At 43.1% G+C, this 15,382-nt stretch overlaps 1 protein-coding gene across 1 annotated transcript in view; it reads left to right on the forward strand.

Annotated features, from left to right (window-relative positions):
- Nucleotides 1-15,382, forward strand: part of UBXN4 (UBX domain protein 4) — a 1,313,764-nt gene that overhangs the window by 432,574 nt on the left and 865,808 nt on the right. Inside the window, exon 5 of the mRNA XM_044074960.1 lies at nucleotides 5,655-5,826. Coding sequence (XP_043930895.1) covers nucleotides 5,655-5,826 — 172 coding nt within the window. The remainder of the gene's footprint in view (nucleotides 1-5,654; nucleotides 5,827-15,382) is intronic.

Here is a 15,382-nt window from a genome sequence, read left to right on the forward strand (position 1 = left end):
GCCTTTGACTCTCCCTAGGACCTAAACTTTGTGCTAGAGAAATTGACCCTCACACCCTTCAAGCCCTCTAGCTCCCTAAAACACTGCACCTGGAAAATTGTCTTACTGCTAGCCATAACTTCTGCCAGAAGAGTCTGTGAGTTCCAGGCCCTGATGTCTTCTACCCCCATTTTGATCTTCCACAAAGCCAGAGTCGCCCTTCACACCAACCCCACCTTTATGCCCAAAGTAGTTAATGACCTGTCCTTAAACCAGGCTATACACTTGCCAACCTTTTTCCCTTCTCCCCAAAACACTAGTGAGAAGATTTTGCACACATTTGATGTGCATAGACAACTCGGATTTTACTTTCACAAAAACAAAGTTTATTAGGAAATCAGACAAGCTGTTTCTCATTCCACCCCAGAGCTCTGGGACTTCCTTTGTCCAAATGAACCATTTTTAACTGGATATCTAAAACAATTACCTTCTGCTATGCCTACCATGGGAAATCTCCTCTCTGCTTGGTTAAAGCTCACTCTATCAGAGCAGTGGCTTTCTCTGATGTTTTTCTCAAATGGCTAGACACCAGCTCTATCCTAGAAGCAGCTACCTGGACCTCTGTCCACACCTTTACCAAACATTACAATCTGGGTTCCTTCTCCAGATCTAGGGCTGGGTTTGCAAGGGCCATTCTTCATGGCTTCCTGAACAATTCATCAGCTAACTCCACCACTCTCTCTGCATGAGCTTCGGTACTCTCCCTCATGTAAAGAACACTGCAACAGATTGGATAGAAGGACATAGAATAGTTGTGTAAGAACGTACCATAACAATAGATGTCCGTTTCTTCTCTGTTGCAGTATTCTGTCCCACCCCCTTCCCCACTTCTCATGGTTCTTGGATGTATTGACGCAGTATTCCTTGGACTGTCTCCTCCTGGGGCTTCAGTTTTGAGGATAGTGCACACATACGTCTCCGTTATGGCCTACATCCAACGTACTGCACACCCTACAGTAGTAAAAGGCTTTGGTATACTGCCCGATGTCAGGTCACCTGGACAGGCAACTCCCTCATGTAAAGAATACTGCAACAGAGAAGAGAAGGACATCTGTCATTATTTTAAGTTCTTAACACAACTATTCTATCTTTCAGTGCACATGTTACTGACAAGAATGGCACTGGTCTTAAGTAGTATATTTCCTTCAGCAAGAAAAATGCCTAGATATCAAAGCAAGATACTTGGCTTTAACAGTTGGCTAAGTAGTTGGTGTCATGTTAAGGGGATCCGGTATGTTTTGGCCTTTGATGAGGTGGCATATAAGACCGTCTTTTACACAAGGGTTGGCATGTAACTGTCTTAGCAGGACTGATGCCTTTGCTGCCTGTACTGCCTTTTTTAATCCGAGTCCCCTTACTGGACATTCCAAAATATCACTTAGATTTGGAAGGCATCGTGATGGCACTACTTGTTGCTAGGGGTATAAATAGGCCACAATCTGAGGCCGTCCTACAAATAGAACACATTCATATTTGTGTTGTTACTAAGACATGGTTTCACTGTAGTGACAGAACTTAAGTCTGTACCAGGATTTAGGGCATGTCATGCTTCAGGACCCTTCAGTAACTGTGGGAGAGTATCTGTATTTGTCAAAAACATCATCAAATCACATTAAATTTCTCACAGCCCTAACTTTGAGATCCTGGAGATCCAAATCACCCTTAACAAATCCAGCTGTTACATTGTTGGTAGCCACAGATTCCTATCAGTATCCTCCAGAGATCATGGAAGTTACTTTAATACCATAAAGGTGTTAAATATCAAATCAAGTAACTTTTTGGTAGGGTCTTCATTTATTCAAGTGTTGACTGGAGTATTTGTACCTCTAAAAATATATATGTTCATCATTTCTTAGATTATTAATACCAGTGCACTTGAGCAAATTATAAAATTACTCACTACAGGTTCTAATATCCTTGACCTGGCCTTTACCAAACTAGTCCCTGCCTTTACTCCACCCCAGATCTCCTCGCTCTTAATTACACAAATCTGTCATTTTCTCTGTCGGGCCTAGTGGTATCATCCCATTACCAAATTGAGACCTTTTTTAGGAACTTCTCCTGGACAAATCTACTTCAGCATGTAGATGACATGCAAATTTCCTAGCAGTTCCCCAAAAATGGACCCAAATGAGAGTGTTGCTGCATTCACCTGTAACTTTCTCCAGCACCTAAATAGCTGCTAAGAAAAGTAAGTACCCATCTACCTTTAAATTTAATAGTAAGTTCAGGAATAAACCTGTCTGGTGGGAAATACCTTATTAAAATCCATATAACAAAAAGGAAATAATGCTAAGTTGTAAGAGATTCCCATTTCTCTTACCTCAAGACCACACCGAAGCATGCCCTTAAGTAATGTAAAGGCACTGTTGGAAAACGTAAAACTGAGTACAAGCTTAAGGTTTATACAGATACTAAAGGAAACTAAAAAATATTTTTTCAGTTATTTCAGGAAATTAAGGAACAGTATCCCGAAGTGCACTGAGCTCATCCATAATATTAAGCAATCAAATCCCAATGATATAACCAGTGTATCATTATACAAACTTAGCGCTCATTTTACCCTGCCTACCTACATAGTCCCCCCTCCCCCATCCGTTAAAGTTTAGTTTCTACTGAAATCACCATGGAGGATGTCTTAGAATCCCTGCCAAAGGCTGATGCTTCTGTGGGACTGGACACGATAGCAGGCTGTACTGTCATCAATGTCAAGTATGCACTAACCAAACCTTTACTTCAACCTCAGCCTGTCTGCAGTTTTTTCCCCGATGCCTGGAGGACAGCCACTGAGTCTGTTACACAAGGGTGGCTTATCTGCAAGCCCAGGTAATTGCAGTTCCACCTGCCACACCAGCCTTGTATGTAAAGCCATGGAACATAACAGAGCAGAACTCATTTATGCAGGTAAGAGTAAATTAACTGATATTAGACGTCAACCAGTTTGGCTTTGTGTGAAGGGCAGGTCCTGTCTCCTGAGTGTAGTAAGCTGTTTTGAAAAGGTTATAGAGGCTGTGGGCAGTGCTCACATTATGCATGCTACTTATGTTCACCTGGCCTTGACATTTGACATTAATCCCCCATACTGGTATTATTGAAAGATTATTCAAACTTAATATATACCCGTAGGTTGTGTGCTGGATAGAAATTGGCTTTTCAACATGTATCCTATTTTGTGAAATTTGTCGGTATCTACTCTGAATGCAAAGTTGTACCTAGTGGGTACCACAGGGATCAGTGCTGTGCCCTTTCATGTCTGGCATTTATTTTGCAGGTATTCAGGCCAAAATTCCAGAAATGTGGTTGACCAGGTTTGCTGATGATTACAGTATGGGGACTCTTATCTGCTTATCCATTGGTACTAAATTGCTTCAGCAAGGATTGGAATGTTCACATGCCTGATGTAATGAACATAGTTTCTAGCTAAATGTAAAAAGCTTTTCCCATATCATGTTATAAGTTGTATTCCTCTTCAGGTAGATGTGGTCATAAGAGACCTGTGTATTTATGTGGCTGATTCTCTTTCATGTCATCAGTGTTTCCACTGTAGTCATGATGGCTTTTTCTCTGTTATAGTTAATTTCCAAGATAATATTTACAAGATCCAAAGAAGTCATCCTACCACTGTACTCTTCCCTTGTCAGACCTGTCATCATATTCAGTGCCCCATTTTATATGTAAAAATCCAAACATCTCACTCAGCTGGAAAGATTGCAGAGATTTATAATCAAGAAAGTTGGAGGCCTTAAAACCCTCAATATTCCCATTAGATTATCATGATTCTCCTTGTACTCACTAGTCTACTGGCTACTCCAGGGTGACCTGCTTCTTACTGTTAGATCTATGAGAGACCCAGTTATATTTGACCTCCTATTTCTTTGCAAAACCAGTGACTTTACAAACACCTACACTAGCGACAAGTCTACACTAGCAAATAAGACTGACTAGAGGGATAGGTTCTTAACTCTGCATATTTCCCAGCCTGTGGAATATGTTGCCAGCACAGGCCAAAGTGCTGCTTTGGCTTCATTTAAGGTTGATCTTGATGATTAGATGGGTAGGCACAGACTTGCACCAGGGTTGTCATGAATGGTTCTGCTCGATTTGGAAGGTGATTACTGTTAGGTGTTTGAAAAGAGTGGCAAGAAAGTTTGTGTCTCTGCTAAAATGTGTTTGGCTATGTATCCTGTAGTCCCTATGGTTGCTTCCCTAGTATTGTTTCTGTACTGAAGAATTTCCAAAACTATGTAACAGATCATCTTTTTGCTGTGAATGTATACAATTAAAGTGGTATAATTAAATTGAATTGCTTTTTGTTTTTCTCTTATTTGTTCAGCAGGCTAAGCCTTGAAAAATCCACCAACATTTCCTTTTTTCTCTGTCAGACAATTCTTGACTGAACTGTTGATCCTGGAGATGGTTTACTTGGATGTCCTGGTATAATTTCAGGCTCAAAAGTGAGCTGCAGAGAATTACAGGGTTGAACAGTAATGGAGACAGAGGTGGTTCATAGGTCAATACTAGACTGTTGATCTACAGGCCCATTAGCAGCCTAGCCATAATACCCCGTCATAGGTCCCTATTGACATGACCAATATATACCTGGTTTCAAGGTCTTTCAGTAAGGGCCTAAGGATCCCAGACACAAGTTATATTTAAGACTGTCCAAAGTGTCTTTGCACTTCATCTGTTACCTACATATACTTGACTTTTGTATTTTTTGTGTAGTGATCCCAGGTGGCAGTTATTGTGTTCCATCCACACAGACTGTGATGGTATCTTTGTTATGTTGGGAAAGATCTGTAAGTTACCCATTTTCCATGGCAGGATGCTGTACCAGTGACACAGAGCTGAGATCATTTTACTGTCCAGAACACCTGTCGCAGCATAATTAATACTGAACCTGCAAGTGCTAGTTGCATAGAAGAATATAGTTGTAACTACAGTCCAAGCAATGTGAGTTCATTTAGTGTCACAGGCACTTGACAGAATTGGCAGGAGAGGATGGGCAATGCCTGTCATGGGAAGAACAGAATGACCACACCAACAATCCATTGGAGGAGTGGCAGTACTGCCTTTGGCATCCTGGTTGGTGGGCTTATGGCTCATCAAACCACTTCCTGGTACTAACAATCTTTAGCAAGTACACAAGTGTGTATTGGAAGGGGTTGGCATTATGAGCCTCCATGGTGATATGGGTATCCTGTCTTACCTTGCTGGGATGGGATTATGGACTTGAAGAAAATGCTGTCATTACCAGTATTGGATGAGAGCACAGATGCTCAATGTCTGCCTGAATGAATTCCCCTCTAAACAGCTGTCACCATAATGTATCTGAGGACTCCCCTCCACTGAGACATACATGGGTTCAAGCCTGATATAAAGAAGCTTGGTGCTTCACAGGCAGATGTGGAAAAAGCAACTAGCAAAAGTAAATACTGAACTGTTTGGACAGTACAGCACTGCCACATTATCAAAGTCATTTTTTGAACTTACATTTGTAATACTGATCTACGTGACAGTTGAAGTCAACAGTTTTTTAAACTATTATTTTACTGAAAAGTTTGAGTTAGTCATTCCAGTACTAGAATGACAGTGGTGGCTCTCATTTCTTTTAGATGTGTACACAGCGAGTGACATCGGCTGGAAATTTTTCAGATAGCTGTATCCAGCCATCTGTACTATCTCCTCAGAATGATGTCGGTAGCCAAATACAGAGCTCATTTCCAGAACCCAGTCAGCAAAATGAAAGCATTGTTTCTGCTGAAATGACACCAGTAGCTACCAAAGGTAAGTGACGTGTACTAATATTTGCATTTGATTAAATATGCCTAGATACCGAAATGTTTGATAAAAATATTTTTTAATAGTGTTTTGCCTTTAACCATATCAGACCTGCTTGGCACTAATGCCTGTTTTGGTCTGATTAAAGGACTCAGAATTGCTCAGTATGCAAGTGAAGTCTGAGAATCAATTCCATAGCTACAAGATTTTGTTTGCCGTTTACCTTGGTTACTTCCCTGACATTTCAGCCATGACTTACTCCTCACTTGAGAAGTAAGTTCTTCAGGCTTAAGATGCTTGTAGGCCTACATTTATTTGGTGATGGTAGTGTAGACTTGTCTGACTATATATATTTAATTCACAGGAGATTAGATATTTTGTCTGCTGGTCGAGATTTACTAAGTGTTCGCTAGGTTGTTGCTGTTTGCATTGAATATGATCTGACATGTTTCTGATTATTTTCCAGCTTTTGATATTCCCATTGTATTGTCTCCTTCACATTGTAATGTATGTTTACCCATTTTTGTATTTTTGTACCCTCTAAAGAAAAAATGTAATTTGTCTTTTATATCTTCTACAGCATTATTTACTAAGAAATTAAACGGGGCTGAATTTTGTCGAAATGTAATACCCTGTATGTAGTTTGCTTCCTTTTGAAGGAGGGCAGTTGGCATTTCGTCTTACTGTGTTTAGTCAGTTAGTTACCAGCCTTCATTTTGTCCAGTAATAGTTTAACCACAACACAAGGCAATTTGTAGTTGTTCGCGTGCATCCTTAGGTGCCAGCGGTTTTCATCCTTGTATAATTCTAGCTTTTTATTTTATTGAAACCATTAGTTGCTTTAACTTTGTTTCTCACAACGTTTGCTTGGCGTAAGGATCTTGTTAAGTTTTTCATGTCCTATCAGCATACAGAAGTCCTTGTCCTTTTAAGTTGCAGTTGTAGGTTATGATTTTGGTATGGTACATGCACTTGCACAATGCAACTGTGTTTATCCAAACATGGCAAACACATCTAGGAAGGTTCATCTGTTCATTAGCTCAGTGGAGTTCAGATGGAGTGACTTTGCATCTCCGAACATCTGTAGGCCTTTTTGGGTGGCAGGCAGTAGTGGTAGATGCAGCATTCATATTGATGGGGGAAGTAGTGGTGTTGAGCGCACACAAAAAATGTCAGGCCTTCAATGCACAGTCCATGTTGATGTTCTTCGTGTTTCACTGTTGCAGTCATTACATTTGGGTTATCTGCTTGCAGTAGCCCTCAGTCGGCCTGATTATTAAAGTCTTGGGTCATGCGTCGGTTGCTGTCTCATCTTCCGTGACATCAGGTAGTCAGGGGAATAAAACATGCAGCCGATGCCATTACGTCCATCTTTCTTACTGTGCGGTGCCCGAAGCAGTTCGCTAGTGCTGGTCGGCCGACTCCTGAAATTTTCGTTTTCAAGTTTCAGAACCGAAGTCTTCAACTAAAGCTAAGTACCCCGTTGGGGAAACTTTTTTTCTTGCTCTAAACCGATGTCAGTAAAAGTTAGTAATTGTATTTCTTGTGGAAACCAAATTCCTCATAAATATTTTCATTCGTACTGTATTCCTTGCCTAGGCCCTGACCACGACGTACCTCACTGTCGGTTTTGTGCCTTATTTAAACCACAAACTGTTCGTCGTTGGTACATTTTCGCTTCTAAATATTTTGGTACTCTGTTCATTTATCCAGATATGTCTTCGGTAAGCCACCCGACTACCGACTTTCTGAAAAAATGCAAAGATAAAGACAGAGACAGGCCGCCTAGGTCCAAAGCTGCCGACGATGCTTCTCCTAAGCTAGTCGCCAGTTCACGGGTACTCAGTGAGGTGCTTTCGCAGCCCCTGATACCCGCTACTTCGGATTTGCAGGCTCTACTGAGACCCATTTGGAGTCCGGTATGCCGCGAGATGCATCAACTGTGGAACCTGCGGATGTCTGTACCTTGGGATGGGTCCAGAGCTGCTGTGCAAACACCGGCTTCTGAGGGTGTATTCAGGCCTACTGGCTTGCATATTAAACCTACGCCATCTTCTTCTTCTAGGCCTAAAACTCGAACCATGCCTGGGAAACCGATGCCCAGACTGCGTGGTCAGGCCCCTATGCCTAAAAAACAAATAAGAATGGCTGAAGACCTTATTACTTTAATCAGGGGAAGCCAACCTCTCCCCCCTGTAAGAGACCTAGGGCTGAATTTGCTTATGGTACTTCTGACCAGGATTCTGAAATTTCTGTCTCCTCTGATGACCAGGATTTACCCTTATCTACCCATGAGGATTCTGATGCAGAGGACTCTATTCCCTCTGCTTCTCCCCCAGAGGATTTTTCTTTTGGTGAAATCTTGCATACTCTTAGGGAGCATTTTCACTGGGAAAGTTCCAGGATTACTCTGATTCTAAAAAAGAGGCTTAGAGATTTCTTACTCATGCCCCACCATAGCTATCCCTCCTGTTCTGGACATTGTTGATGTTGCCTTTTCGGAATCTAGCTTGGCCCCTAACTCTTTGCATCTTGCTCCCAGAAAACCTGACAGATATTACAGGGTTACTGATTCTCACAGCTTCCTTTTTAAAAATCCTACTGCTGATCCTGAGACCATTTCACAGGGACCCAAGGGCATTAAGGCTACTACTGCCAAAAATCCTACCCCCTGTGATAGAGAGTGTTCTTCGTGTTTCACTGTTGCAGTCATTACACTTGGGTTATCCTGCTGGCAGGCTACCCTCAGTCGGCCTGAATTCCAAAGTCTAGGTCCGGTGTCTGCTGCTGTCGCCTCTTCCCTGACGTCAGTGCGCCAGGGGAATAAAAGATGCAGCCGACGCCATTTTCTTTAGTCTTTCTTGCCGCACGGTGCCTGAAGCCTAAGCAGTTCGCAAGTGCCGGTCGGCCGACTCCTGAGATTTTCGTGTTTGAATTTCAGATCCGAAGTCTTCATTAAAAGCGAAGTACCCTTTTGGGGAAACTTTTTTCTTGCTCCAGACCGATGTAAGTTAATAATTGTATTTCTTGTGGGAAGCAAATACCTCATAAGGACTTTCATTTTTACTGTATTCCTTGCCTAGGCCCTGACCACGACGTTGCTAGTTGTCAGTTTTGTGCTAGATTTAACCAACGTACTATTAAGCGTCGGTATGATTTTGCATTGCACTGTTTTGGCAGAAGATTTAATTATACAATGTTGTCAGATAGCCATCCGACTACCGGAATTCACAAGAAACGCAAAGAAAAGGACAGGCATCCGAGGTCCAAAACCGACGACGAGGCTTCTTCTAAGCCAGTCGCCGGTTCTCAGTGAGGCGCTTTCGCAGCCCCTGACATCCGCTACTTTAGACTCGCAGGCCGCTACCGACTCCCACATGGAGTCAGCTAGGCCGCTGGAAGCTCAAGGTATTGGACCTTCGGAGACTATTCCGTCAGATGGGTCTGGAGCCGCTGAGCAGGCATCGGCTTCTGAGGGTGTTTTCAGACCTACTCAGTTATACATTAAAACGACTTCAGCTTCAGAGGCAAAGACTAAAGCACCTTTAAAAACAAAGAAACAAGTACAACAGCCTCATGGACAGGCCTTCATGCCCAAAAAACAGATGCTCAAAATGGCTGAAGACTTAATTACTTTGATCAGGGGTTCCCATCCAACACCTGATAAAAGGCCTAGGCAAGAGAGAGAATATGAATCTTCAGATCAGGTTTCCATTTCATCTGATTCCTCTTCTTTTCAGGAATGTTCTCTTCCTCCCTATGAGGATTCTGATGCTGAAGAATCTTATCCTTTCAGCCTGTCCTCCTGAGGATTACTCTTTTGGGGAAACCTTGCATACCATGAGGGAGCATTTCCACTGGGAAAGCCAAGATTTTTCAGAATCTAAGAAAAGACTTAGAGACTTCCTTTTACTACCACAACACAGGCCCCTAGCTATTCCACCTGTGTTTGACATTGCTGATGATGTATTTTCAGAGTCCAGTCTGACCCCTGACTCCTTACCTCCAGCTCCTGTTAAGCCGGACAGGTACTACAGGGTCCCTGACTCTCATAAATTCCTTTTCAAAAACCCTGCTGCTGACCCAGAAACTATCTCTCAGGGTCCCAAAGGGGTCAAGGCTTCCGCTGCAAAAAACCCTACCCCCTCTGACAGGGATTCTAGGACATTGGACAGATGGGGAAAAAAGACTTGCACTTCTTCTACCTTGGCTATAAGGGCTTTAAATTGTCAGTTTCATATGCTCAAATGTCAGCAATATATTATGTCACTGCTTAAACAGAAAATGTTGATAAATTCTGAATGTGCAGAAAACAAAGAAATGCAGGATTTATTGCATGCAGCTGAACAAGTTGGAAAGCATACTTTGCAATGTGGTTTTGATTCTTTGGAGGCCTCCTGCAGAGCCGCTGTTACGGGTTCCGTCATCAGGAGGCATGCTTGGTTAAAGGAACAAAATCTGCCTGATCATGTCAAAGCAAAATTATTGGATGCCCCATTACAGCATGATACCTTGTTTGGTGTTAAAGCAGAAGAGGTGTTAAAGAAAATGGAGGCCAAAGCTAAATCTATGCAGACGGTTAAGGATTTCTTACAGGTACAGCCTCCAAGATTTAGCAGACACTGGCCTACAAAGAATTGGTCCTTTCCAGTGTCAGGCCACAAAGAGGCAGATACAGAAGAGGCAGATCCCAGCCCCAAGGTTCGTACAGGTCTAAACAATGGGGTGCTTCTACCTCCAAAAGTGGAGAAGACAAATCACAGCCATACAGGAAACAGTCCCAGTGACTTCCCCCTGCCTGCTCCAAGCACTTATCTTCTGGCAGCACCTTTAGGGGAAAAACTAGCACTTTTTTCTCAAAATTGGCAAATAATAACCCAGGACAAATGGGTCCTAGACATAGTGTCACAAGGCTACAAGTTTCACTTCCGTACCCTGCCAAGGACAAACGGTTGGCCAGACCTGCCAAAACATCAATGGGCAGAGGCACAAAAGCAAGTTTAATCCCTCATGGACATGAGGCCCATTCAACAAGTACCAGAGCAGGAGCAGGGACAAGGATTTTATTCAAGACTGTTCTTGGTACCAAGAAAGGACAAGACCTGAAGACCAATACTGGACCTATCTATTCTAAACACTTTTCTGGATATACCAAAATTCAAAATATTGACTCTACAGCTACTTCTGCCCATGTTGGGCAAGAAGGCTTGGCTTGTGACTTTAGACCTAAAAGAGGCATGCCTGCATGTCCCAATCAGACAAACATGCAGAAGATACCTCAGATTCAAAGCTGGCTCAATGCACTACCAATTCTCTGCACTGCCCTTTGGCTTATCTACTGCACCCAGGGTCTTCACAAAGTGCCTAGCACCAGTAATTGCATTCTGCAGACAGAGGAATACAGATATATCCTTACTTGGACGACTGCCTCATTCAAGCAGAGAACAAGGACATTCTACTACAGTATCTGGCGTTTGTAAAGAGATTCCTAACAGGCCTAGGGTACACAGTCAACGAAAAGAAATCAAAACTAGTACCCTCTCAAGAGATAATATTCCTGGGTGCAAGCTTAAATACAACTGCCCAGATGGCTTATCTCACGCCAGACAAACAAAGGCAACTGACTACCTATTTCAACCTGTTGGCAACAAAGGCCCAGTTATCTGCAAGAAAAATTCTGCAGGCTTTGGGCTTCATGTCATCCTGCATTTTACTAATTCCATATGCGAGACTGCATATGAGGAAACTTCAGTGGTACCTAGAAAGTGTTTGGACTCAACATTACCACAGCCTGGAAACAATAATTACCCTCATTCCCTACCTGCAACAGGAGTTTCGATGGTGGGCGAAGGCTTGTCACCAGAACAAGGGACTGCCATTCACTTTACCCCCAGCCAGACAGACAATAACAATGGATGCATCAGATTATGCCTGGGGGCCCATATGGCAAGAAGATGTATTCAAGGCACATGGTCCGCAAACCAAATGCATCTACATATCAATCAAAAAGAGATGCTAGCTTTTCAGAATGCCCCGACAGCCTTCAAGGACCTACTTCATCCGGGACAACTACTGATAGACAGACAACACCACGGTCATGTGGTATATAAACAAGCGGGGAGGCACTCATTCTTACCCCCTTTGCAGACTAGCCATGACTTTGTGGGACACAGCATTGACTTACCAAGTACATCTGCAGGCACAATTCCTGCCAGGAAAGATAAATACTCTGGCAGACGAACTAAGCAGAAACCTCATGGATCCCCACAAATGGAAATTGGATCCACAAGTCTTCAGCATGGTAACAAGGAAATGGGGATGCCCGGATATAAATCTGTTTGCCTCTCCTCACAACTACCATCTAAAAAGATTCTGCACAAGGACTTATCGCAAACAAGCATGGAAAGTGGACGCCCTATCGTTCAGCTGGAAAAGCTTAGCAGTATATGCCTTTCCTCCACTGCCTCTCCTCCCCAAGGTACTCCTAAAGGTCAGACAAGAGAAGCCAAAGATGATACTGATTGCCCGAGACTGGCCCCGCCAGTACTGGTATCCAATCCTAAGGAACTTGTCTCAATGCCCAGCTTGGACCTTGCCTCATATACCTCATCTACTATCCCAACAAAACAATCAGATCCTGCACAGCCAACTAAAGACCTTAAATCTGGCAGCAATGCAGATAATGTAGTCATACCAAACGCGCCTCTCACTAAAGCTGTAATGGATGTCATTTTGGAGTCCAGAAGGCCCAGTACCAGAAAATCTTGCGCTGGAAAATGGAAAAGATTCTGTGCTTGGAACCAGGCACAAGAAATTGACACAGCTATTCCAAATATTCCTCAGATTCTGCAATACGTAACTGCGATGCTGGACAAAGGCCTATCCTTTTCATCAATTAAAATTCATGCCTCTGCCATTTCGGCTCATTACAATACAGAGCCACCAATCTTTTCTCACTCCTTGTTAAGGCAGTACCTCAGAGGAGCCAAAAACTTAAGGCCTCCAAGGAGATCACCAATACCTGCATGGGACCTCAATTATGTCTTGGAAAAACTCACCCTGCCTCCTTTTGAGCCAGCCGCTACAGCTGATATAAAGTTTTTATCTTGGAAAACAGCTCTGCGCCTAGCAATAACCTCTGCAAGACGAGTCTCAGAGCTACAGGCACTCATGGCTGTGGAACCTTTTATCCAGACAGGGTTTCTCTGAGGACAAACCCCACTTTTATGCCTAAAGTAGTGTCCAGTGTGGCCCTTAACCAAACTGTTCATCTGCCTACTTTTTATCCAAACCCACAGAGTAAGGGGGAGAGAATTCTGCATTCTTTGGACATACACAGACAGCTACGCTTCTACTTGAACAGAACCAAAGCTTTCAGAAAGACAGAGCAACTACTAGTGGCATATGCTGCAGGTTCACAAGGAAAGGCTATCTCAAAGCAGACTATTTCAAAGTGGATAGGCCACTGCATTCATTTCTGCTATTCACAGCATGACAAACCAGTGCCTAAGGGCATTAGGCCACATTCAACCAGAGCTGCAGCCACTTCAGCAGCCTTCCTCAGGGGAGTACCAACCAAAGACATTTTGGAGGCTGCTACCTGGAGTTCATTGCACACCTTTACAAAGCACTGTCATTTACCACTTTACTCTAAATCCAGGGCAGGCTTTGCCACTGCAGTTCTGCAGGGCCTCATAGCCGCTCCTAATGCTATTTAGCTCCAGCCTCCCAACCATAGCTTTGGGATTCAACCCAAGTGTAATGACTGCAACAGTGAAACACGAAGAACATAGTACAGTTGTGTACACTTACCATAAATGTAGATGTTCGAGTGTATTCACTGTTGCAGACCAGGTTACCCACCCACCATCCCCCATATCTTTGATGCAACTTATCTATACTTCTCTAATCTATACAACCTATGTGGTGTATTTGCTTGTAGATGAAGGTATTATATATTTTGGTACATGCATTTTTTATTGGCATATTTTTATCCTACCTTTTTGGGGGCACCTGACATCTGGGGCAAGAAAAACTGAAGAAAATGGCGTCGGCTGCATCTTTTATACCCCTGGCGCACTGACGTCAGGGAAGAGGCGACAGCAACCGACGCCGGACCTAGACTTTGGAATTCAGGCCGACTGAGGGTAGCCTGCCAGCAGGATAACCCAAGTGTAATGACTGCAACAGTGAATACACTCGAACATCTACATTTATGGTAAGTGTACACAACTGTACTTTCCAGGGCCCTGGATAGATGGGGTGAGAAGGTATACACGTCTGCAACCTTGGCCATCAGGGCCTTAAATTGCCAGTTTCATATGTTAAAGTTATCAGCAGCATATTATTGGATTGCTTAAACAGAAAATGATGTTGATTCCTGATTGTGCTGAAAATAAGGATTTACAGGATTTAATGCATTCTGCTGAACAGGTTGGAAAACATAATTTGCAGTATGGTTTTGATTCACTAGAGGCATCTTGCAGGGTTGCTGTCACCGGGTCTGTGCTTAGGAGTCGTACTTGGCTTAAGGAGCAATCTTTACCAGATCATGTTAAAACTAAATTGCTGGATGCTCCCTTAAATCAGGACCGCCTGTTTGGCGACAAAGCAGAAGTTGTTCTTAAAAAGATGGAGGAAAAAGCTAAATCTATGCAAACTGTTAAAGATTTCTTACAAGTGTAGCCTCCTAGATTTAGTAGGCATTGGCCCTCAAAAAAACTGGTCCTTTCCTGCCTCTTCCAGGCCTTCTCATTTCAAACCCTGAACAAGCAGAACACCCAGGCTTCAGTCCCAGGGTATGCACAGGTCTAACCTGTGGGGAGTTCCCACTTCCAAATCAGGGAGAAGTAAGACTCTCCCTATGGTAAGCTGTCTCAATGACTTAACTTTGAAACCTCCAAGCACTTCTCAACTGACTGTTCCTTTAAGGGGAAAGATTGCTCTGCAAGCAAAAAATTGGGAACTCATTACCCAGGGCAAATGGGTTTTAAACATGGTTTCCCCATGGATACAGATTTCACTTCCACATGTTACCAACCCCAAACGGTTGGCCAGATCTACCCCCAAATCAGTGGACAGAGGCTCAAAAGCAGGTACTCTCTCTCTTAAGATTAAAGGCTGTTCAGACTGTACCAGAAGAGGAAAAGGCACAATGTTTTTACTCAAGACTTTTCCTGGTACCCAGAAAAGACAACTCATGGCATCCTATCCTGGACCAGTCTATCCTAAACACCTTTTTGGTGATTCCAAAATTCAAGATGCTAACTCTTCACCAGTTGCTTCCCATGCTAGGCAAGGATGCCTGGTTGGCAACACTGGATTTAAAGGAAGCCTACCTGCACATCCCAATCAGGGAATCTTGCAGAAAATACCTATGCTTCAAAGCAGGCTGCATGCACTTATCAGTTCTCTGCACTGCCCTTTGGCTTATCTACTGCGCCCAGGGTGTTCACAAAGTGCCTAGCTCCAGTCATTGCATTTTGCAGGCAAAGAAATGTTAAAATATACCCATACCTGGACGATGGTTTAATTCAGGCAGAAAGCCAGGACATACTTCTGA

This window comes from Protopterus annectens, chromosome 6.part0, assembly GCF_019279795.1.
Source record: "Protopterus annectens isolate FY-2018-M chromosome 6.part0, PAN1.0, whole genome shotgun sequence".
Lineage (NCBI taxonomy): Eukaryota > Metazoa > Chordata > Ceratodontiformes > Protopteridae > Protopterus > Protopterus annectens.